The 26,476-nt window shown below is 41.2% G+C and overlaps 1 protein-coding gene across 3 annotated transcripts in view; it reads left to right on the forward strand.

Annotated features, from left to right (window-relative positions):
- The window catches only part of DNTT (DNA nucleotidylexotransferase), a 335,507-nt gene that overhangs the window by 175,006 nt on the left and 134,025 nt on the right, over nt 1–26,476 (forward strand). For all 3 annotated transcript variants that reach the window (XM_069980128.1, XM_069980130.1, XM_069980129.1), the window contains 4 exons: nt 9,306–9,476; nt 13,061–13,132; nt 22,139–22,262; nt 24,740–24,872. In XM_069980128.1, coding sequence (XP_069836229.1) covers nt 9,306–9,476; nt 13,061–13,132; nt 22,139–22,262; nt 24,740–24,872 — 500 coding nt within the window. The remainder of the gene's footprint in view (nt 1–9,305; nt 9,477–13,060; nt 13,133–22,138; nt 22,263–24,739; nt 24,873–26,476) is intronic.

Genomic DNA, 26,476 nt, shown 5'->3' on the forward strand with positions numbered 1-26,476 from the left:
TTCCATTTAATTGCATAGGGCTTATCCGGGCAGGATTTTTACAAACACTTGGGAATCAATAGCGAAAATGATTTCTCCATTCTTCCACTACAGGCAATTTTTCATGTTCACTGCAACATGTATTTTCCAAGGATTATTCTGCAATCGTACAAATTTGAAAGCTGCCTTGATATTCGCCCTAATCTTAATGTACTTGTTCCAACATGTCAACTTTTCAAATGACATTTAAATTCAAGCAATAAAGAGATAATATCCCCCCACCCAACCCAAATCTTTCCGATGGCTTTTCGGCTTAAAATCCATAGGTGACGTCTAACCCTCGCAACGTCAAATTCTGTTTCTTTTTCGACTACACGCTTATTACAGCTATCTGGCTCATTTTACTGTTATTGAGTGCTTGCGAAAGGCACGGGGTTCAGCTGCTGATAATCTGTAAGATTACTACTTTAAGGCGTCCTGGTGTTCAGGCTTCGGAAAGACTGCGGCTAAGTAGTTTATACTCGCTATGCAAAGCCGGGACGTGTTCTGCGTGGTGGGATATGGAGGTCACAGCACGCATGACTTGCTTTGCAAATAAAAACAGATATTCAGGGACGAGAGCAATTTTCTTATTCTCAAAAAAAAAGAAAAAACTGCACCCAAAGCCATTTCTATTATCATCCAGTTGTGCATTAAATGCTTTACGTTGGCATACGACAGACCTGCCAAGTAGGAGTTCAAGGCATCCGGAGTTCTATCGTCTTGTGGCTTTAACACATCATCAAAGAATTTGATGCCGCTATCTTCTAAGCAATTTAGCATTTATATATGATGTAAAATTTAATTACAGACATAAAAGGACAATTTATTCCGGCCTCACTGAGAGCTTTCGACAATTTCTTGCTTTCAATAAACTGATTTTCGTTTAATTCCAGTGTATTGTGCCTATCAGGTTACATTATAATGAGTGGTATTGATTTCCAGCCGCGGGATTCATTACTGTGGTATACCTTTTTAGTACAATCAGACCCGAATGTTTCGAAGGAGCCGTGTAATAACTGGATGTCTAGGAGAGGAGTGGATTACGGTCGCCATTTCTTGCCAAATTGTTATTGCTCTTACAGTAAAGGCAATCCTCAAAGACCTCGGAATGAGACACTGTCAGATGCGGATGAGAGTGGAGGGATTTGAACTCATATTTGACGCATCGTTTGGAAGTGTCAGGCTTCAGGCTCTGAGCCAGTGTCGGACTGGCCCACCAGAGGACCGGAGCATCCTCCGGTGGGCCCCCAGCTTTAGAAACTGCACTAACACTGACTGACATGTCTTTTCTCACTGGTTCTTCACTGGTGGGCCCCCAGGATGATTTCCTCTGGTGGGCCCCACATACCCCAGTCTAACACTGCTCTGAGCTATAAAAATCTATAGTGGGGCACCCACCTGGCAGCTGTCAGACCATACTATATTGCTATATGTCCCTGACTTAATATGGAGGCAAAGTGGACAGTATATTGGAGCAAATGTACATTCATTTGAAGAGGCTTTCCACTTTAAACTTACTTGTCCACTATCCACAGGATATGAAACAAGTATGAGATAGCCGGGGGTTGTCTCAGCTCCATTTCCTCCGGTTATCCCTAAAGCTCTTTTCAGAGGCTCCATAGAGAATGAATGGAGCTGCAGGTCCCACGCCAACCTGCGGCTCCATTCAAAACAAAGGAGTTGATCTACATAACCCAAGAGAACCAAAGAGGTCAGGTCCCCCTGCAATATCATACTTGTCACCTATGCTATGAATAGGGAACAAGTAAGTTTAAATTTAGAAAAACCCTTAAAGGGAATACCTTTGTCATGCAGTACCACATGGATCACCACTTACCCACTCCATAGTTTGCAGCCAGTCTTGCTGCCTACATTAAAGGGGTTCTCCATAGATTTTTTTAAATCAACTTGTACCAAAACATTATACAAATTTGTAAATTTCTTCTATTGAAAAATCTTAAACCTTCCAGTACTGTAGAAAGCGCTCTCTACTGCCACTTCAGTCTGTGTCAGAAACTGTCCAGAGCAACAGCAAATCCCCATGGAAAACCTCTCCTGCTCTGGACAGTTCCTGACATGGACAGAGGTGGTAGCAGAGAGCACTGTGTCAGACTGGAAAGAATACACTACTTCCTGCAGGACATACAGCACCTGAAAAATACTAGAAGACTTGAAAATATTTTTAAATAGAAGTAATTTACAAATTAGTATAACTTTATGGTACCCTTTAAATCATATATACACAAGCAACCCTTTAAATCATATATACACAAGTTATACCATCGGCAACAACGGCCGTAGTTTTACATAGTGTAAACATAGCCTTACAAAAGAAAGTCTATAAGCACTGACTTTAGTGCCAACAGTAAAGTTAACATAAGTGGAGAAGAAGCGTGGTGGATTCCGGCACTCCTGTCCAGAAGTGCCGGAATCCACCACGCTTCTTCTCCACTTACGTCTTGTAATCAGTGCCTGGCCAGCACCGGATAACCGTGCACCCTCCATCTCACATGCTTGCTGCAAGAAAGACCACACCTAGGTGAGCTGAATCCCCATCTACTTTTTCTTCTTTGTAAGTAAAGTTAACATGTTTGTACAACAAGCTAACATATGGGTTAACAAAGACTAAAGAAACAACAGTAATACCATTTTATATAGATATAAAATGAGAGTTTTTTTATGGGGATTTGCTGATGCTTTGGACAGTTCCTGACATGGACAGAGGTGGCAGCAGAGAGCACTGTGTCAGACTGGAGGGTTCAGATGAACCTCTAGTAGCCAATAACCATGTATACAAATTGCCGCACAAATGATAAAGCAGTTGTTTGTGTGGCCCAGCAGTGTGATTAGTTGTAAAGGCACTGCAATTGAATGCCAATACTACAGATTGTGCTTGTTTGTGGCTGTACATGGTCACATATTAAACCATGTAAAATGACCCTTAATTGGAAGAAGTCAGTGATGCCCAGTAAGCCCAAATGTACTTTAGCTGCTTTCTTTCATAAACAGCTCCTCTCTTGTTCTCGAGTTGTATGTGGTATTGCAATTTATTTCCATTGACATGAACAGGTGTGGTACTATTTTTGTAAGAAAACAGCTATATTTTGCTAGTTCTAGATTTCACCTTTAAAAATGTTTATTTATAGTTCCCTATTCCTTTCCCTTTGCCACTTTGTTTCGGTGTAATCGGCAGGACCTCGGTAAGGTAAAACCAGGCCTTGCATTTACAGTTCTTCCATTAATTCTTTTTTCCATAGTACCGGAATACACAGTCACTGCCGCCTATAACAGTATCATCCAGAGATGTAAAACCATTCTACACATGTCAGCCATACGACCCCTACTGATAAATACAGGAGATTCTATTTCATGCAATGGCTGTATCTGATGAAATCCAATGTTACATCTGTGTAATGGAAAAACCTTGCTATATCGGACTCTCTGAACTAAAATTAGAATGAAATGTGAAATCAAAGTGTTGTGCCTAAGGAAATGATTAATTGTTTTTACAACTGCAATTATGATTAGTAACCAGAAAGTCCTGAGTATTTACATATTCTTTACACCTCTAAGAGCTTAAAGGTTTTCTTGTTGGAATGGAACCTTCACAATAAGCTGATCACAGAGACCTTCCTTGTGAATTTTATTTAATCTTCTGTAGGGAAATGTGGCAGAAAGAGGTCGATTTCCCAACAGCCCCTTTACAGGAGAAATTAAAGCGAATGTATCATTAGGTACATTGCTGCTATTTTTTACCTTAAAGTGACTCTGTACCCACAATCTGTCCCCCCAAACCACTTGTACCTTCAGATAGCTGCTTTTAATCCAAGATCTGTCCTGGGGTCCGTTCAGCAGGTGATGCAGTTATTGTCCTAAAGAACGACTTTTAAACTTGCAGCCCTGTCTCAAACGTCCGGGGCTTAGATTGTGTATGCATTAGGCTGGCACAACCTCTCTGTTCCTCCTCCCCACCCTCCTCATCATTAGGAATGTTCCAGGCAGATTTTCTCCTATTCATCAGCTGTGAGAATACTGAACATGGGCTGGATCGTTAAGGCACCTGTGCAATGTTCACTGCAGAGGAATAGGAAAAATGGTGAAGAGGGCGGGGAGGAGGGACGGAGGAGTGGTGCAAGGTTAGGGCACAGATACTCTAAACCACGGCGGTTGGGCACAGGGCTGCAAGTTTAAAAGTTGTTTTTTAGGACAATAACTGCATCACCTGCCGAACGGACCCCAGGACAGATCTTGGATTAAAAGCAGCTATCCGAAGGTACAAGTGGTTTGGGTGGGGTCAGGTTGTGGGTACAGAGTCGCTTTAATGGATCAGCATTAGAGATGAGCGAACCTGCCTATGGCTATGGCTGTATCCCAGTTTTCCAGGCAGTCCTCCGGCTGTATCCACCCTCTCCACAGAGCGGGCAGACAGCGGCAGTCAGAAGCCGAGAGTTCTGGTTCAAACGTACCTGAACCTTGGCAGGTTCGCTCATCTCTAATCAGCGTCAGCACTGGGTTTTCGGGAGCACCTGCCCGTCCCGGACCCCATTTTGCCGAAACCCTCGCCCCTCTGTGACGTGGCTTCATTAGAATCAATCAAGGTGTGTTCTTTCCAGTGTGACAAAGTGCTCTCTGCTGTCATCTCTGTCCATGTCAGGAACTGTCTAGAGCAAATCCCCATAGAAAACCTCTACTGCTCTGGACAGTTCCTGACATGGACAGAGGTGGCAGCAGAGAACACTGTGTCACACTGGAAAGAGTACACCACTTCCTGCATGACATACAGCAGCTGATAAATACTGGAAGATTGGAGAATTTTAAAAGGAAGTCATTTCACTAATCTGTGTAACTTTCTAACACCAGTCAATTTGAAAATATTTTTTTTTCTCTGGAGTACCCCTTTAAGGGGAGGAGTGGGAGTGGGCACATGAAGCTAAAGGTAGTTCTTACTGCAAATAAGGAGCTGTGATATGATATATTGTTATATTTTAAAGGCATTAGATACGGACATTAAAGTTGGCTCAGCTCCCTGGATCTATTAAAATACTTTATTTACTTAAGTTTATTAAGTTAACTTTCAGAAATACTGTCTATATTTGTCACAATCAAACCATGGCAGAAAAATATATTGGAGCAGCAACAAAAATTGAATCTCTCATCCTTCACTTAGTCATTTTTACTCCTTCCGAATCTTTATCTTGCAGCGAAAATTTAGGAAAGGCGCAGATTAAATACAGCCGCCATTATTTACCAAATACTTTCTTTCATTTATCATTTTAATACGTACGTGTGTTTTATAAGGCTTGGAATATTTTACTCTGAACTGTCAAGATAATTTATACTTTTCTTAGTTTGCATTGAGGATTTAGATTTTACACATGAATCAATCCCAATTACCCAATAATAGAGCCGTCCCGGTAACGATAGCGTTCTGCCAGGCTTAACATCATGGGCGTTCTTACATGTGCTGCGCTTCTTTGATTTGATTTGATGTGGAAACATAAAGGCATCTTTTGTTACTTTCAACAAGAAATTATATAGGTATTGTCCTAAAATGTCACATCTAAAAATGTGGTCGCCTAGGGTCTCCATCGAGTAGAGGTATCTTTGAATTCTAAATACTTAAAAGTGAACCTCCATCTTTTATTAAAGTATTTTTAGCTCTAAAATTCATGATGATTAATGTCTAACTATATTGTTATGGCGGACAAAGTGGTGTTTTTCTGGTAAAGTGCGCCAATACCTCTTAGTTAAAGGGGAACTATCAGCAGGTTAGACGAATCCAACCTGCTGATACTGTAGTTTCCTATTGCGCAGGAGGCGCAGAGGATAAAGTTATGTCTCTTACCTTCATCCTCCGTGCCATTCCAGTGCAGTTAGTAGTTTGCACTACGATCTGGTAAGACCGATAGGAGCACTGGGGCACCCGTTAGGAGAACTGCCCGCCCCCCACAGCACAGATCCATCCCTTTCTAATTATTATCATTGGAGCAGGCAGGCCGGGAGCAGGCCGAATCGGTGCTAAGGAGGCAGGGCAGTGCTCCTAATGGGTTCCCCCAGTGTCCCTATAGGTCTTACCGGACTGTGAAGCAAATTATGTTTTTGCTTTCCTTTTTTTTTATGTTTTTTGCAAAAAACGGATGAAAAACAGATGAAAAAAACTGATGCATTTGTGTGCATCCGTTTTTCCATTGACTTCCATTGTAAAAAAAAAAAAAACGGATCCATTTTTTTTAAAGGACACAAAAGAAGGGTCAGCTACGTTTTTGTGTATGTAAAAAAAAAACGGATCCGTTTTGATCTGTTTTTTTTTTCTATAATGAAAGTCAGTGGAAAAACGGATCAAAACGGATTCACACAAATGCATCCGTTTTTTTTTGCAAAAGTAAGTTCGGGTTCTCCCAAACTCTCGGCATTTAAGTCCTAGGGAGCCTGGGAAAACATGGATACAGCCATAGGTCATAGTCTGTATCCATGTTTTCCCAGACTCCCTAGGGCTATACTTTTAGGGTGCCTAATCGCTGGGTTTTTAACGCTGCATTTTTATTGCGGTTTTATTGTTGCGTTTTTGTTGCATTTTTGCTGCGTTTTTTACATGCGCGTTTTGATTTTCACATGATTTTCATGTGAAAATCAAAACTCGCATGTAAAAATCGCACCAAAAACGCAGTGATACGGTACGTGTGAAGGTACCCTTAATAGAAATTCCTGTCTCAGCTTTGTGAATAGCTTGTGTAGAACAGTCCATGTGGCTTCACCATACAGGACAGGGTGACCCCCATTAAAAGCGCAGAAACACGCGCAATCTTTATTGGGAGAGGGTGTCACCATGATATCATAACAACCAACTGAAGGAAATTATTCCAGATATTCTTAGCTAGAAAGGTATAACTAAATGAGTTAATACTGGCTTATATATATATATATATATATATATATATATATATATATATATACACACACACACACACACACACATACACTCACACAAAGTATATGTATAAAAACTTGGGAGTGCATCTTTAATGAGATTACTCTGTTTTCTGTCCCAGTCTATACAGAAAAGCTGACAAAAAATCAGCAGAGAACTATTGTGTTACGCTAGTTTCTTCTCTGGTGGCCCAATAATGGCATATAATACATTTTATAATGATAAATTCCCTTTAATAACCCATGCATTTTTCATTATTATTTAACTAGCAATATAGGAACATGTAGTGAAGATCTGGCAAAAAAATAGAGAAACCTATAGCAGTTTGTGCTGCTCTGCAGCTTCGGCTGTACAGGACGGGGACACTAATTCTGTAACTCGCCACAGTTATTCCTTCTCTCCTCATTATACAAACAAATAAAAAATCAGATTAAACCTCCAGTCAATTTAAGAGCACAAGGTGCAATGTGTATGTCACGTCTAACTGCAACTTCACCACACTGGGTACATATAAACTGGCCATTGATTTGGTAATGCTGTTTTATTGCGGCTATATTCTTAGGAAATCTATTTCTAAAGTAGTGTGCCTTCTGGAGATAGAAATGAAAGATGCCTAAAGAAGGCCCAGATACACATTACCCCTGCGAAAACTGACAAATCGGAGCCATAAAAACTTGTTACCCTTCCCTTCACCTGAGAGACATGATTCATAGGCTGCTATTCAGAAAGCTGACCTCCGGACACCGCACATCCATGTAACATAACTTTATGCCATGAGAGGTCATAGGCCGCAGTGTGAATTCACCTTCACAATGACACCAGCAGGTGATAGAGGCGTGATTAATTGTGTAAGATTTTATGTGACAGGTGATATTTATATTATCCAAAGGGAAAATTGGAATACAAAATGTTCGGTGATGCTATATATAAGAATACTGGAATCTATCTATCTATCTATCTATCTATCTATCTATCTATCTATCTATCTATCTATCTCCTATCTATCTATCTATCTATCTATCTATCTATCTATCTATCTATCTGTCTATCTATCTTCTATCTATGTATCTATCTATCTATGTATCTATCTATCTATCTCCTATCTATCTATCTATCTATCTATCTCCTATCTATCTATCTATCTATCTATCTATCTATCTATCTATCTATCTATCATCTATCTATCTATCTATCTATTTATCTATCTATCTATCTATCTATCTATCTATCTATCTATCTGTTATCTATCTATCTATCTCCTATTATCTATCTATCTATCTATCTGTCTGTCTGTCTGTCTGTCTGTCTGTCTGTCTGTCTGTCTATCTATCTATCTATCTATCTATCTATCTATCTATCTATCTATCTATCTATCTCCTATCTTCTATCTATCTCCTATCTATCTATCTATCTATCTATCTATCTATCTATCTATCTATCTATCTAGAGAGGGATATCTGGCTATCCCCTATGTTTTGAGACTGGTAACTGAGGCTCCACGGACCCCTTTTTTGCATATTCAAATTTTGGATGGGACAATCAATGGAGACTCGTAAATGAGTACTCCATTGGAATTTTTCACTGTTCTCCCTGAGTTCAGTGATTGTTGTGTTTTGTCTATCTATCTATCTATCTATCTATCTATCTATCTATCTATCTATCTCCTATCTATCTATCTATCTATCTATCTATCTATCTATCTATCTCCTATCTATCTATCTCCTATCTATCTATCTATCTATCTATCTATCTATCTATCTATCTATCTATCTATCTATCTATCTCCTATCTATCTATCTATCTATCTATCTCCTATCTATCTATCTATCTATCTATCTATCTGTCTATCTCCTATCTATTTATCTATCTATCGATCGATCGATCTATCTATCTATCTATCTATCAATAGATAGCACTGTGTCATACTAGAAAGAATGCACCTCTTCCTGCAGGGCATACAGCAGCTGATAAGTACTGGAAGACTTTAGATTAAAAAAAAAAAAGTAAATTACAAATCTGTATAACTTTCTCACACCAGTTGATCTGAAAGATTTTTTTTTGCCAGAGTTTCCCTTTAAAGCACAGTTGGTGTCTAATGTACCTTTATGCTGAACTACACTATTGAACTGTTTTTGAAAGCTGTATAGAAAGCATAGAGAGGCTAGAGAGTTAAGCCGCTATTACACAACCTGACATAGAGGAGCAAACGAGCGCTGTCAGCGCTTGTTTGCTCCTTGTTCCCCGCTCGCTGCTGCGGCTATATCGGTCGCGGCGAGCGGGCTAAGTGCAGGGGAGGGGAGGGGGCTGCCCGGGTGATCAGAACATAAGGTATAATATGTCTTCTTTCTTTCTTTAGGACGCACTTGATATTTTGGCAGAACATTATGAATTTTGGGAAAATAAAGGTCCCCGTGTGAAATTTCAGAGAGCATCTGCAGTCCTAAAATCACTTCGGTCTCCTGTTGTATCCATTAAAGACTTGGAAGGTTTGCCACTCTTGGGAGATGAGATCAAATATATCATTGAGGTAGGGATCTATGATCGGGAACTAGTAATATGCACATGGAGAATGTATATGGGTTTGGAGAAACATAAAAATAATCATAATAATGTACAATATGTTGTTCCCCTTCAATGTAAAAATTGATGTGTTCAAGATGGTGGTTTATTTGGAGTATTTGGAGGGATTGTTTAATTGATGGCCATACATAATACACCAGTGGCATCTCTGCTGATCAGCTGTGTACAGAGGCCGTTTTGCACGGCCGCCTTCTTATTGTTTGCTTTTCACAGTAGCTGTGCTAGGTACTGTAGCTGTGTTAATTCAAGTGAGAATAAGCCATTGATTTTGAAAACCTGGATAACCACTTTAAGGAACCATGTTGAGCCTGGTTAAAGGAGTGCACCAATTTTTTTTATTGATTCTGTACATCTAAAATGTACAGTAAAATGGGGTAGATGGAAGCAAGCAGGTAACGATAAATAAACCTATAGAAACTAGAGATGTGAGAACCTCGAGCACGCTTTGGTTTGTTTCCGCCATTTGATTAACGATATGCAAAAGAGCCCATGGAGCCTCATTTAAGAGTCTTGAAACACAGGACTAGCCAGATATGTCTCCGGGTTTTTCCCTTGTCATTACATTGACTTATAGGGCCACTTAATATGGTTTTGGTGGTTTCCCTACAGAAGCCTCCGCTTGGCTGGGTCCTTCATGGAGGGATATCTGGCTAGTCCTGTGTTTTGAGACTCTTAAATGAGGCTCCAAGGGATCTTCTTTTGCATATTCATGTTTCCCAGGGAGCAATGCACCGAGGACTTCACTGCATTGAGCACTTTCACTAGCAGCCGGCAGTGTTGTCGTTTGGCTGGTCTCCCTGAGATCTATTTTTCTTATGGCTCTACTAGGCATTGCTCCCACATAGCCAGAATCCTGTTCCACACTGATAAGGGGCAACACCCCGAAACAGCTGTCTGTGGATGGTTACCTGGTCTTGATTTTTCCCTTGTCATTACATTATAGGGCCACTTAATATGGTGGTTTTGGTGGTTTGCCTACAGGAGCCACCCCTTGGCTGGGTCCTTCCCGGAGGGATATCTGGCTGGTCCTGTGTTATGAGGCTCCACAGGCTCTTCTATTGCATATTTATGTTTCCCAGGGAGCAATGCACCTAGGATTTCACTGCATTGAGCGCTTTAACCAGTAGCCGGCAGTGTTATCATTTGGCTTGTCTCCCTGAGATCAGCGATCTGTTTCTCCTATTTGATTACCGATGGCTGAGGAATTTGGATGCAGACCACCTGGAAAACATGGATACAGCCATAGGCCATGTTTACATGTCCATGTCCATGTTTACCACTACTCCCTAGGGCTTTATCCAACTTCTTCAGCCACTGGTAATCAAATGCCAAGAGTTCTGCTTCAGACAATTTATCTATATCATTTATCTATATCCACTAGATAAAGAGGACATGGGCTGCCTCTACCTGGGCTTTTACCATGCTGGAGAACACCCCTAGGCACTTGAGCTTCATTTACATAAAAACAAAAAAGGCTTATGTCTCGGGACTGGTAAGGACCATGAAGATTCAAAAAATATATTTTCAGAATCCTGATGACCTGCCCTATCTAGCCACTGGCTTATTTATGCCCCTGTTTTTCTTCTGATAGGTAATGTTGAGCAAACCTGTAAAAAGGTTTGTGTTCGGCAAAGTTATTCAAACCTGAACGCTCAGCACTTGATTCCATGCGGCTGCAGAAGTTGGATGCTGCCCTAGGAAGTCCGGAGAACATGATAAAGCCATAGGCCAAAGGCTGTATCCGCATTTTCCTGGCAGCCCTAGAGCAGCATCCAACTTTTGCAACCATGGAGAATCAAATGTTGAGTGTTCACTTCAATTAAGTTGCAAACCCCCAACCAAACTGAGAACAAGAAAGGTGCTGTTTCTGAAGGAAAGTAGCCATGTTTTTCTAAGACAAACTCTGTAAACTATTGGAACAAATCTACAAGTTTCAACCCTCAGACTTTCTCAGAAATAGTCAAACCCTTATACTGTACTTCATATATATATATATATATATATATATATATATATCTATATCAGAGCATGATACTTGTATTACAGAACATTAAATCCCTAAGGTTGTTACATAGGCCCTCCATGAGTTTACAGTAGAAATGAAGCAAAGCAATTTGTTCCTATCTGTATTCTGCTAGTCAGGCTGTGGGCTTTGAAGTGTGTGACACTCCGTGCTGCTCCTCCCCTGGTGCTGGAAAAAGCTGGATCCAGTCCTGGAAAACTTCTCCCAGTTTCCCTGCCCTGTACTGGATCTATCTTTTCCCAGCACCGGGGAGGAGCAGCACGGAGTGTCACACACTTCAAAGCCCACAGCCTGACTAGCAGAATCCCGATACTGTAAATTTGCTCATCTCTACTCACCAAGAAGCAATACTTCTAAAGATAATATCTAATGTGGCCTCTGATTGAGCATGGCACAATTATGGTTGTACAGAGGTGTACAGACAAATTATACGTCCATATTGTACCCAGAAGGGTGATTCGAAGCTGAGGCCACACTTCTCCTTTAAAGGGGTTATCCAGCATTAGAAAAACATGGCCACCTTCTTCCAGAGACAGCACCACTCTTGTCTCCAGTTCAGCTGTGGTTTGCAATTAAGCTCCATTCACTTTACAAGTTGCAAAACCTGCACCCAAACTGGAGACAAGAGTGGTGCTGTCTCTGGAAGAAAGTGGCCATGTTTTTTTTAACCCTTTCATGACTTGGGGTTATTGATGCATCAATGCCCAGGTTGTTTTAGGACATAACGATCCCATAACCTGATGTCAGTATGTCTGTCCTCTCTCCTCTGTCCCCTGTCACTGTTACAATCCTGTGATAGCGTCAGGGGAGAGAGGGGAGGGGCAGAACTCATGGCCGCACGACCTGCGCCCTTCCCTCCCTCCCCTGCCGGCTTCCGATGCCAGGAAACCGTAAGCCTGAAGCTTCCAGTTTCCATGGCTACCATCAGGCTCTGCAATCACTTCGCAGAGCCCCGATGAACAGCGGACAGAGAATTCTCCCTCTGTAGAGGGAGAATTCTCTGTCAGGAGCCCTATAGATGCTGCGGTCATCCTGACCGCAGTATCTATAGGGTTAACTCTGCGCTGCGCTTCGGTGCTGAGAGTTGCGGCGGGTCTCCGGCTATCACTAATAGCTGAGAACCGCCGCTGGTGACACAGGCGCAGCTCCTGCGCCTGTGTCATCCTACGGCATAAATTAACATTGTTGCAGCTTCAGGCATAGGCTTCAGCAACGTTAATTTACTGCCCAGCGGCGGGAGGAGGTTGATACTGAATACCATCTGAACGTACCGGTATGCCCAGGGTCGTCTGGTGACTGGCAGCTGTAGTGTACTGGTATGTCCTAGGTAGTCTAGAGGTTAAATGTTATAAAAATTATGCAGTGACAGCCTAAAAAACTGAGCACATGCTGAATAGAATCTATCAGAAGGTAACATACTGAAAATGACTTTTATTTTTTATATACCACAATATAACTGAAGGCTAATGTATTAATGATGTGACAGAATAATATGTTATTATTGTTAGGAGATCCTTGAAGAGGGAAAATGTTCTCGAGTACATGAAGTGGTGAATTCAGAGCGCTATAAAGCTTTTAAGGTATTCATTTATTTATCGTTCATTATCAGCCATCTATTAGTAATGCAATTAGGTTGTGTCCTTGGAACATCAGATAATGTGTGATAACGTGTCGGGAGGGATCTGATCGCTAAACGTCCTTATTAAAGACTGTGCGCAAGTTAATTAAAAGAAAAAATTCTATGTCATTCAAAGCAGATTAGTACAATAACTGTATGCACAGCAAAAAGCTCCATAGACATGACTCTATCACAGGTCAATGCAATACTCTGTCCGTGTAAATCCCCTAACGTATACATCCAGTATATACTTTAACTCCTATGTTAAAAAAGTAGGCTTCGTTATTTTCGTTGCTTTACTTGGCTTTATTCCATAAAGAAAATTTACGTAACTCCTCACATCAACCAGATAAACATAACCCTCTGGTAACGCCACTCCAGGTGTATGGCAGATGTCCACTGAAATTCATTGTGGAATGAATATAACTTGCATGGAGCTATAATGCAGCCATGTGCTTGTGCATGTATGATGGCATGTATGATGGCAAAATAGGCCATCCTATTCAATCTATTTCTTTGAATCCTGGATGCCAACCAGCACCTACCACTTGTAACACAGTCCTACTGTCAGATACCTTAAGGGGTACTTTGGTAAAAAAAATAATAATTCAAATCAATTGGTGTCAGAAAGTTTTACAAATGTGACAATGACTTCTATTTAAAAATCTTAAGTCTTCCAGTACTTATAAGCTGCTGTATACTGCAGTAAGTCTGAAATGGTGCAAGATTAAAGGAGTTCTCTGGAGAAAATTTTTGGAATCTGAATTTTTAGAATTGGAATCTGATATTGATGGCCTAAGCTAAGGATAGTTCAATATTAAGGTCCGGGAAAATCCCTTTAAGGGATTGGCTAATGATGACAACCACCCATTGAAATTAAGCCAGAAAAAATATATGGCCTACCTTCTAAAACTCAGGCCGGCCACTACTGGAAAAATTATATTACTTAGGAGTCATTTAAAGGAGAAGTCCAGCGAAAATTTTTACTAAAGTATTGAATTGCCCCCCAAAACCTGGGAATGCTTAGGGGAAAATGCACATAACAGGTGAGATTTATCAAACATGGTGTAAAGTGAAACTGGCTCGGTTGCCCCTAGCAACCAATCAGATTCCACCTTTCATTCCTCACAGACTCTTTTGAAAATGAAAAGTGGAATCTGATTGGTTGCTAGGGCAACTGAGCGAGTTTCACTTTACACCATGATTGATAAATCTCCCCCAAAGTGCTTTTTCCCTGCACTTACTACTGCATCAAGGATTCACTTCCTGGATAACATGGTGATGTCACGACCCGACTCCCAGAGCTGTGCGGGCTGTGGCTGCTGGAGCGGATGATGGCAGGGGGATACTGAGGGACACAAGGCACTGGAGGGACACTGAGCTTCCCTCTGCCATCATCCTCTCCACTAGCCACAGCCCGCACAGCTTTGGGAGTCGGGTCGTGACAGCACCATTTTATCCAGGAAGTGACATCACCATTTTATCTAGGAAGTGAAGCCTTGATGCAGTAGTAAGTGCAGGGAAAAAGCACTTTATAAGCATTTCCCGTAATAAGTGTATATTGTCAATTTGTATACGTTTTGGGGGGCAATATAATACTTTGATAAAAATTTTCGCCTGACTTCTCCTTTAACCCCTTAGTGACTGCCGCACGCATATTCACGGCGGCCACTAATGGGCTTTATTCCGATGCGTACGCCTTTTAACGGCGGGCGCATCGGAATAAAATACCGCCCGGTGGCGGCTGCAGGACGGGGGATCAGCGGTCAGTGTGACAGCTGACCCCCTCCTGTAACCGCCCGGAGCGGAGGATTCTCCGCTCCGGGCAGTTAAACCCGTTAAATGCCGCTGTCAAACCATGACAGCGGCATCTAACGGGTCCCCGTGGATCCCGGTCGGCGCCGTGGGCCACTTACGCGATCGCGATGTCCCGCGGCGCCGTCCGGTCCTCCGATGTCTCCAAGGTGATCCCTGGGTCCTAATGAAGGTCCCCGGGGTCACCATGGAGATGCCTCATGCTGACAGGGGTGGCTGTGGCTATTGCCTGTCAGCATGAGGCATGAAACAATACATTGCAGTACATCAGGTACTGCAATGTATTGTATCAGTGATCAAAGTATTTTACACTAGTGTACAGTAATGTACACTAGTGTAAAAGTAAAAAAAAGTGAAAAAAAAAATGTGCACCAAACACAACACAGCCCCCCCAGCCCCCCCCCAATAATAAAGATGCATTACATTCCCCATACACAATAAAAGTTGACATAAAAGTGATCAAAAACACAAATCATATACATATTTGGTATCGTTACGTCCGTAACGTCCCAATCTATAAAACTATATCAATAATTACACCGCACGACACACGCTGTAAAAAAAAAAAAAAAAAAGTACCAGAATAGCAGTATTTTATCAATCTGCTTTAGAAAATACGTTATAAAAGAGATCAAAAAGTCATATACATATAAAACTTGGTATCAACTACAGATCTTCTCTCAAAAAATAAGCCCAAAACCAGCTCTGTCGCGCAAAAGATAAAAACGCTATGGATCTTGCAATGTGGCAACAGTTTTTGTGGGTTTTTGCTAGGAAGATAGTTTCTATTGCACCAAAGTGGTAATAGTTAAAAAAAACCTACACAAATGTGATATCGCCGTAACCGTAGCGACCCAGAGAATACATGTATTATGTTATTAGTGACTGCCGATACGGATTTTTACGGCGATCACTAATGGGCTCTATTCTGCTGCCATCATTATGGCGATGGCGCAGAATAGTGCAGCTGCGCCGGTAATGCCCGCAGCCCCCTCCTCTCAGCTATCGGAGGTAGCTGAGGGGTTGGGGTAGAATGTGGGGTCAGTCCCGGCCAGTTCCCTCACCGGCGATCGCCATTATTACCAGTATAACGACGGCCACCGTTAACGGGCATTGCCAGCGCAGCTGAACACTTTCATCTCTTCCCACAGTGAATCCACAGTGAGAGGAGATGAAAACATGTCCCCCCCCCCCTGTCCCCAGAATTAACCCTAGTGACCTGGTCACTGACCCTCCCCTCCCTGGGCGGCCATCTGATCCAAGATGGCCGCCGCCATCACTGTGAACAGACTCTGTTCACAGTGATGGATTCCTAAAAATGATCAAAGCTCCATTCTCTCCACCACCGGAGGTGGCAGAGAGCATGGGGCAACGATCGGGGACCACCCGGTGTGGTCCCAGTACAAGCGATCAGCGGTATATACTATATACCGCTGATCGCTTGTTCCAAATGGTGCCGGCACTTTTTTACCCCTGTCACCAAAGTCAAAAGCCGCCCCGGATTAGCTGTAAACACTCCAGATTACCTGTAACCACCCCAGATTGCCCGTCTCCTCCCCAGATTGCCTGTAACCACCCAGATTGCCCGTAAACCCCCCAGATTGCCCGTAATCCCCCCCAGATTGCCCGTAACCCCCCCAGACAGCCCGTAACCATCGCAGACAGCCCGTAACCACCACAGATTGCCCGTAACCATCGCAGACAGCCCGTTGCCACCCCAGATTGCCCGTCGCCACCCCAGATCACCAGTGAACACCACCAGATCGCCTGTCACCACCCCAGATAGCTAGTGAACACCACCAGATTGCTCGTCACCACCCCAGATAGCCAGTGAACACTCCCAGATAGCCAGTAAACACCCCCAGATAGCCAGTAAACACCCCCAGATTGCCCGTAACCACCCCAGATAGCCAGTAAACACCCCCAGATTGCCCTTACCCCCCATATAGCCAGTAAACACCCCCAGATTGCCCGTATCCACCCCAGATTGCCCATAACCTACCTAGATTGGCACAGACTGCTCGTAACCACCCCAGATTGCCCATAACCACACCAGATTCCCTTTCGCAACCTCAGATAGCCAGTAAACACCCCGAGATTGTCCATTACCACCCCAGATAGCCAGTAAACACCCACATATTGCCTGTAACTAAAATGACACTCCTTCCCTTCTGAGCCCTGCTGTGTGCCCAAACAATGGTTTTTGCCCACGTATGGGGTACCATTTTACTCAGGAGAACCTGCGTTACATATATTGGGGTGAGTTTTCTCCCCTGTTCCTCGTGAAATTGAGAAATTTTAAACTAAACAAACATGTTATTGGAAAAATTCAATTTTTTTCATTTTTACGGTTTAGTTTTGAATACTTTCCTCCAATACCTGTGGGGTCAAAATTGTCACCACACCCCAAGATGTATTCCTTGAGGGGTGTACTTTCCAAAATGGGTTGAGTTTTGGGGGGTTCTTTTCTGCTGACACTACAGGGGTACTGCAAACGCACCTGGCGCTCAGAAACTTCTTCAGCAAAATCATGCACTGAAAATGCTATTTGGCGCTCCTTCCCTTCTGAGCCCGGCTGTGTGCCCATGCAGTGGTTTATGCCCACATATGGGGTACCTTTCTACTCAGGAGAACCTGCGTTACATATATTGGGGTGAGTTTTTTGCCCTGTTCCTCGTGAAATTGAGAAATTTCAAACTAAAAAAACATGTTATTGGAAAAATTAAATTTTTTAATTTTTACGGTTTAGTTTTGAATACTTTCCTCCAATACCTGTGGGGTCAAAATGGTCACCACACCCCAAGATGAATTCTTTGAGGGGTGCACTTTCCTAAATGGGGTGACTTTTGGGGGGGGGGTTATTCTGCTGACACTACAGGGGCTCTGCAAACGTACCTGGCGCTCAGAAACTTCTTCAGAAAAATCATGCACTGAAAATGCTAATTGGCACTCCATTCTTTCTGAGGCCTGCTGTGTGCCCACACAGTGGTTTATACCCATGTATGGGGCACCGTTCTACTCAGGAGAACCTGCGTTAAATATATTGCGGTGAGTTTTTTCCCCTGTTCCTTGTGAAATTGATAAATTTCAAACTAAAGGAACATATTATTGGGAAAATTCTATTTTTTTCATTTTTACTGTCTTCTTTTGAATACTTTCCTCCAATACCTGTGGGGTCAAAATGGTCACCACACCCCAAGATGAATTCTTTGAGGGGTGTACTTTCCTAAATGGGGTTACTTTTGGGGGGAGTTATTCTGCTGACACTACAGGGGCACTACAAACGCACCTGGCGCTCAGAAACTTCAAAATCATGCACTGAAAATGCTAATTGGCGCTCTTTCCATTCTGAGCCCCGTTGTGTGCCCATATAGTGGTTTATGCCCACGTATTGGGTGTCGTTCTACTCAGGAGAACCTGCGTTACATATATTGTGGTGAGTTTTCTCCCCTGTTCCTCGTGAAATTGAGAAATTTCAAACTAAACAAACATATTATTGGAAAAATTCTATTTTTTCATTTTTACCGTCTTCTTTTGAATACTTTCCTCTAATACCTATGGGGTCAAAATGGTCACCACACCCCAAGATGTATTCTTTGAGGGGTGTACTTTCCAAAATGGGGTGACTTTTGCGGGGGTTCTATTCTGCTGGCACTACAAGGGAGCTGCAAACGCACCTGGCGCTCAGAAAATTCTTCAGCAAAATCTGAACTGGAAATGCTAATTGTCGCTCCTTCCCTTCTGAGCCCTGCTGTGTGCCCATACAGTGGTTTACGCCCAGATATAGGGTACTATTGTACTCAGGAGAACCTGCGTTACAAAATTTGGGTGCATTTTCTCTCTTGTTGCTTATGAAAATGAGATACTTTAATCTTAACAAATATATTATTGGAAAATTTCTTTTTTTCATTTTTTTCTGGCCTAATTGTGAATACTTTCCTCCAGCCCCTGTAGGGTTAAAATGCTCATTATACCCCTAGATTAATTCTTTAAGGTGTCTAGTTTCCAAAATGGGGTCACTTATGGGGGTTTACAATATACAAGCCTCCTAAATCAATTTAAAAAAAGAACTGGTGCCTAAAAAAAATCAGTTTTGGAAATTTCATGAAAATTTGATAATTTGCTGTCACATTTCTAAACCCCATAACACCCTAAAAAAGTGAAATATGTTTACGAAATGAAGCCAGAATAAAGAGGACATATTCATAATGTGACTTACTAACTAATTTTTGTCATGTGACTTTCTTTTTTTTAGAAGCAAAGAATTTCAAAGTTCGTACAGTGCAAATTTTTCATGATATTTTGATGTTTTTCACAAAAAAAAAACACAGTGACCAAATTTTGCCACTAACATAAAGTACCATATGTTTCGAAAAAACAATCTCAGAATCGCTAGCATACGTTAAAGCATCACTGAGCTATAAGCGCATAAAGTGAGACAGGTCAGATTTTGAAAAATGAGCCTGGTCATTAAGGCCCAAATAGGCTTGGTCCCTAAAGGGTTAAGTAGATGAAAGATTATGTCATACATACAGTCCACTTACCTAGAAAGGGAGCTTTCCAATTCTGCCATTTCAACATACCCTATTAGAACTTATGGAAAGCAAGAAATTCTATACCCTTTTTTAATGCTAGGTGAGAAAAAAATTCATCTAGAGGCAAATCTCATAAATTAAAATTAAGATTATAGTCATTTCAATTTACGTGGCAGTCTAGCTCTTTATATGAACATTTCCATGTTCTGTACGACAGAATTAGCTCCAATATTATTTTCTCTGCTGATGTTAATGAAACCGCGTGCCATACTCCGATCGAGCCTTAAAAAATAATAAATGGAAAATAATTAAAAATACCAGATATAAATCTCTTTTAATGAGAAATGCAATAATGTGTCTGAAGGAAATGTAGCCGGCCTTCCTCCATAAGTATGGCCAGTATTAGAGGGAAATTACTTTGGAACATTGTCACTTTTTTTATTGCAGTCGATTCCTGCTGTCGACTACAAAGAAAATATTAGTTTGCAGACACGACTGGCAGTATTGCATCCGTAGCAGAAAGATTTATTAGCTCTGACTCTTGAAACTTATCAGAAATGTATTGAAGGGAGTAAATTTGCATCTGATCATGCTTTGCGATAACCCAAGTGCAAGTAAAGCCTGTTTTCAGTATATGAACGTGTTTTTGGCCTTATGTCTTGCTATAGTAGTAAATTTGGATCTATGGAGACATATATATATATCTATCTATATATATATATATATATATATATATATATATATATATTGGGAGAAAAAAATGGTAGGCTCTCAAAAGACAATTGGCATAGATGGATCGGAATAGTATGTATGTTATTTAATCAATGCACGATAGATACCATATATTTCAAGGTTAAAATCTAACTTTATATATAAATAATAAAAATATAAAAATATTACAACATGAAAAAAACACAACAATACATATATATATATATATATATATATATATATATATATATATACACATATACACATACAATCAGGCAGCTGCATAAACACTTGTTGTTAGTATATCTGTATGTTTGATTAGTTATAGATGTTAAATACTCGTATTGTTATTTCATAATGCAGTACTAGATCATGTATATAAAAGACGTATGTATTAAAAAACAGGATAAAATGTAAATATTTCAACTCTTGAAGGTAAAAAACGGTGCAGGGCCCTTGCTTTACCGTATATTTTGTTATTAGGTTCCCGTTCACCTGTCTCTTTTGATGTCGCTGTTAAACAAATGCATGAGGAGTTAGGTATATTTGTATGGTGGGTGTCCACCTCTCACCAGTCTCTGCGAATCTAGGAGCTCTTGTAAGCGTGATGTCCGTGGCACGGCAGCTAGCGTACTCCGCTCTCTCCGCTGTTAAACTAACTTTTGTATCAGGCTGGTTCAGTATTCAACGTTCCTTCATGCAGATCCAGGTGCACAGGAGGCGTCCACCTGGAGGCTGTGGTTTTCGGATAAGGTGCTTTGCATAAGGTGCTTTGCATGCGGTGTACGCCTTGCGTTTATAGATATTCGGGATAGGTGACGGGTATATAGATCTTAGTGGCTAAATAGTATACTGCAACCCTTCAGATGCGTCTCAGGATGTATAGCATATCCTTTCTTCAGTGAGGAATGTTGCAGTACTGCGAGCTCTGCGGCCGGATGGATCATCCGGCCGGTACTTAAGTACCGGCCGTGATGATCCGGGCACAGACTGGCCATTCCGTGACCCGGCCGGGGTCACGGAACGGCCGGTCTGTTACAACGTGTAAACATAGCCTAAAGTTGTAACACATAATTGTAATTTATAATTGCTGTCATATAGAAAGAGCCTATACTTACCTCTCTGCTCCCCTGCTGTCCTGGTGCAGCATCTTCTGTGTCCCCAGCTGACTGCAGCGCCTCCACTTCCAAGACAAACTTTTCTGGGAAGTGATAGCCTCCAGTATATAGTTTCTCCAGTATGTAGGACCCTAATTGGTAGCTGCCACCTGTTCATATGGCCCCATGTAGGTAGTTTTTCCCAGTATATAAGCCTTTAGTGTTCTTAGTCTTCCCCTGTAGACTTGCCGTGGCCCGGGATGCTGGAACTGATATTGGGCCTACTGGTGGGTTCTGGTGTTTTGGAGGCTTCTTGTCACGGTGACCAGGAAGTGTGCATGTAGCTACAGTATACCTAGTGTTAGCTGCAGCTGTGCTGTGAGAGTGTGACATCTAGTGGGTGGAATAAGGAACAGCGGCCACCTATCCTAACCTGTGACACTAGAGAGATATACTTTTACCAAAATTTAAGAAGAAAGAAAAACACAGACAATAGGTAGTTTTTCCCCAATATATAGACTGCTAATATGTAGCTACACCTTGTAGATAGTTCCGTAGTAGGTAGTTTTCTCATTATATAAGCCCCCAGTAGATAATGTAGATAATTCCCCCTTGTAGATATGCCAATATGCCACAGAAGGTTTTATACTGTGTATATGTATATGTGTATATATATATATATATATATAAAATCATTTTTTGAAAGACACTGTCCTATAGCGCCCTCTTTGTTAAGGCATCAGCTATAACATGGTTATGTATTAGTTTTGACTCGACTGTTCCATAAACTTTTTTATGTTTATCTGACAGGTTTTTACCTCAATTTTTGGAGTGGGACTGAAGACTGCAGAAAAGTGGTACAGAATGGGTCTAAGGACATTAGAAGATATAAAAAATAAAAAAGATTTCAAGTTCACGAGCATGCAGAAACATGGTAATCTGCTTATATTATTTATAATACTTATCATGTTCAATAAAAAATGATTCCTGAGTGGAAAACAAGTACCCCCTACCAACCACGTAGAGAATTAGTTGCTATAGTGATACTAGAGGACATAGAAAAGCATTGACCAAAGCGCACCTGGAATACTAAGCATCATGTACTTACTATCTGGAGGCTATGCTTGCATGTAATGTCATATGGTCACAGTCAGCCATAAATGTAACGCTTACCACTACGTCTTTCCTTAATTGATGGTAAACAAGTTTATAAGTTAATAAAGTTAATAAAACTTTTTAAAAATGATGTATGTGAGAGTTCTGAGACCTGACGCAACTCCGCAAGTGCTTTTTATTCTGCTGAGCATCATACTGTGCCTTTCAGTAACTTCTATTTGCTAGACACATATTACGGCTGATTTGACAGCTTACGTACTATATATAAGCGCCCATATAATTTTCCATATGTCAAAGTGTAATTGTCATGTGGGGAAAATGTACACGTCCATCACCATCCGCTAAATAAATTTAGTTCCATCCATTTCTTGTTATTCGGTGACTTCAAATTAAGTTTGTTCCACTCTAACAAAAAAGATTAAATAGCACCTGGTATACAGTGACTCCAGAACTACTCTATCTTCCCCTAAAACACTGGGACCGCCTCTATACAACCCCTTATTGCTAAGTAACCTGCCCAATCCACCCTCTTTATTAAGCTTAGTTAGCTCTTTGTCTCTTTTACTGTAGACATGGTGGGATCATATGATATTATTACTGTAGACATGGTGGGATCATATATTATTACTGTAGACATGGTGGAATTATATATTATTACTGTAGACATGGTGGGATCATATGATATTATTACTGTAGACATGGTGGGATCATATATTATTACTGTAGACATGGTGGGATCATATGATATTATTACTGTAGACATGGTGGGATCACATATTATTACTATAGACATGGTGGGATCATATGATATTATTACTGTAGACATGGTGGGATCATATTATTGTAGACATGGAATCATTTGATATTATTACTGTAGACATGGTGGGATCATATGATATTACTGTAGACATGGTGGAATTATATGATAGAATTACTGTAGACATGGTGGAATTATATGATATTATTACTGTAGACATGGTGGAATTATATGATATTACTGTAGACATGGTGGAATTATATGATAGTATTACTGTAGACATGGTGGAATTATATGATATTATTACTGTAGACATGGTGGGATCATATGATAATACTGTAGACATGGTGGGATCATATGATATTATTACTGTAGAGAAGGTAGAATCATATCACATCATTATTGTAGACATGGGGGGATTATTACTGTAGAAGGTGGGATCATATCACATTATGGCTATGCTCACACAACGTATCTTTTACATAAATCACAGCTGTTGTTTCAATTTGCAATGAATGAATGAATGAATGAATGGGATAGTCGGGATTCCAACCGGCCGCATAGAAAACTGGCATGTCAGTTTTGTGCTGCCACCATTCATTAAATAGTGGCCTCACAGACATGTCAGCTCAAACAATGCAAAGTGTGGCTGCGGCCGCACTCTCCATTGTGTGCAAAGGTGAATTGGGAAGCGGGTGCACACGTGTGTGCCCTCATCCCAATTCAACAAAAATTAAGATCTTCTCTGACACCAGCCGTTCTGTGACTCGGCCGGGTCACAGAACGGCCGGTCTCATGCGATGTGCGAACATGGCCTATTACTGTAGACATGGATGGATTATTGCTGTAGACAAGGTGGGATTAGAGATGAGCGAAACTACAGTAGGATCGAAATGAAGCACTTCGTTCCTATCTGTATTCCGCTCATCGGGCTGCAGGCTTTGAAGTCTGTTCCACTCCGTGGCACTATTCCCCGGGTGCTGGAAAAAAGATAGATCCAGTCCTGGGAAACTGGGACACCCCCATAGCGTCAAGCCGGCCTGCCTGTCTGCCCCACTGATTATCATTAGAATGAGTGGGCTGGATTGATACTCTGGGGATGGGGCAATGCTCCCAACGGTGCTCCAGGCAGACAATTCAACTACTATGAGCACAGGAATAAGGATGAAGATAAGAGACATACTTTCCTTCTTTGTCCCCCCCGCGCTATAGGGACATTGTTAATTGCTCCTTTTTCAAACTCCACCCATTGTAAACACACAGGCGCAATGCCCTCAGTTGGAATATTGGGAAAAATGCCAGAGTATGGTTTTTTTTTCTATTCCTGGATAATCCCTTTATTTGTATTCATTACATTATATTACAAATGTGTTGGCCCAAGTTCAGGCCAGGAGACCCTTTGAAGCTGTCACATTACATTCGCATTGCGACTCCTCGGTCTCTGGGGCTCATCCTATTCCTAATAACAATGCAAACAATTTTATTTCTCATAATACCGCCTATACATATTTATTTCATGATGTCTCCCTGACTTGCAGGATTACTTTACTACGATGACATCGCCAGCTACGTATCGAGGATGGAAGCGGACGCAATAGAGCACCTGGTAAAGAATATTATTTGTGAATTTGTGCCAGATGCCATTGTGACAATCACTGGTGGCTTTCGAAGGTAATGTGATACTGTCAAGATTTTCATTGCAACAATAACAGACATTTCTCGAACTTGGCAGCAATATATTAACCTTGTACATGCGCCGCTGATGAACAGATGTTTCATAACAATATTATTCAACATTTGCACAATGCAATTCTAGAATACATAAACCCTGCTTAGGTTGTTTACAAGGCCGGAATACAATATTGTTCTGTTATGCTTGAAAGGGCATCAGCTGTAAAAGCAAATAACCCACAAGAAAAGTGTGAAAAAATTCTAGGAAAAAAACCCCAATTAAATCAATTTCCTATATGAATACAGAACATGTATATTGTATATTCCAATTAACCCGGGATATTACATTCTCAATGCAAGTTTAGGCCGTGTTCATATTTTGTGATTTTGTTTGTTGAAGTCATTGGAAGATACCAATCAGAACATAACTGTAAAATGCAGTCATAGGCCACAACCACACAACAATTTTTTCTGGTAGCTTGGTGGCTGTTTTTGGGGGCGGACATCATTTTGTCCATGAAATGATGACTGTCCTAAAAGACGGCCTCCAAACAGCTAAAAAAAACAACATTGTGTGGTCTTAGACTATGTTCCCACTTCAGGAATATATCAGAGGAAGGTGGCCATCTTATTAAACCTTTGAGGACCAAGCCCAAAATGACCCAGTGGACAAATTTTCATTTTTGTGTTTTTGTTTTTTTCCTCCTCCCCTTGTAAGAGCTCTAGCACTTTCATATTTTTTATCTACAGGCCATGTAAGGGCTTGTTTTTTTCAGGAATAGGTGTTCTTTGTAATGGTGTCTTTCATTCTACCATAACATGTATGATGGAACCCCAAAAATATTATTTATGAAGATATAAATAGGTGAAATTGGAAAAAAAGAATGCAATGCGCTTCTTAACACATGAGTACCTGTACGCCCAGGGTCGTCTGGTGACAGGCGGCCAGGGCGTAAAGGTATGTCCTTGGTCTTCTAGGGGTTAAAGAGACTCTGTCAGTAGATTTATGGCGTCCTATCTCAGGGTAGCATAAACTAGTGACAGAGAAGCTGAATGATGTATCACTTACATTTTTCTGTGCAGCTGATCAAGAGATATCCTCCTCAATAACATGGACAATAAGTAGTTCTCTTCATTATGAGCATGAGCCCAGTAGTCCTGGATATTCATGAGAAGCAAAAAACTCCACCCACCAGCTGCTTATTGGCAGTTATCTGTCCATGCTGTGTATAGGCAGTCACCTGTCAATCAAGAGCTGGAGGGCAGGGGGAGGAGTGTGGCAAGAATCCTATTCTCCTGCATATTAGGAGAACGGCTGAACAAAATAAGTAATACACCAATCTGTTCAGCATTTCTGTCATTAGTTTTCTCTGTCTTCATTTAAGGCGACATAAACCTAGTAAAATAGTTAACAAGGTTGAAAAAAGACAAGAGTCCATCATGTTCAACCTAGAGAAACCCTACTGTGTTGATCCAGGGGAAGGCAAAAACCCTGGATCCCTGGATCAACGTATCACCAGAGATCTAATGCCCATAACTTTAACCCTTTGAGGACCAGGCCCAAAATGACCCAGTGGAGCTCGCAAATTTTGATCTTAGTGTTT

Source organism: Dendropsophus ebraccatus, chromosome 8 (genome assembly GCF_027789765.1).
Source record: "Dendropsophus ebraccatus isolate aDenEbr1 chromosome 8, aDenEbr1.pat, whole genome shotgun sequence".
Lineage (NCBI taxonomy): Eukaryota > Metazoa > Chordata > Amphibia > Anura > Hylidae > Dendropsophus > Dendropsophus ebraccatus.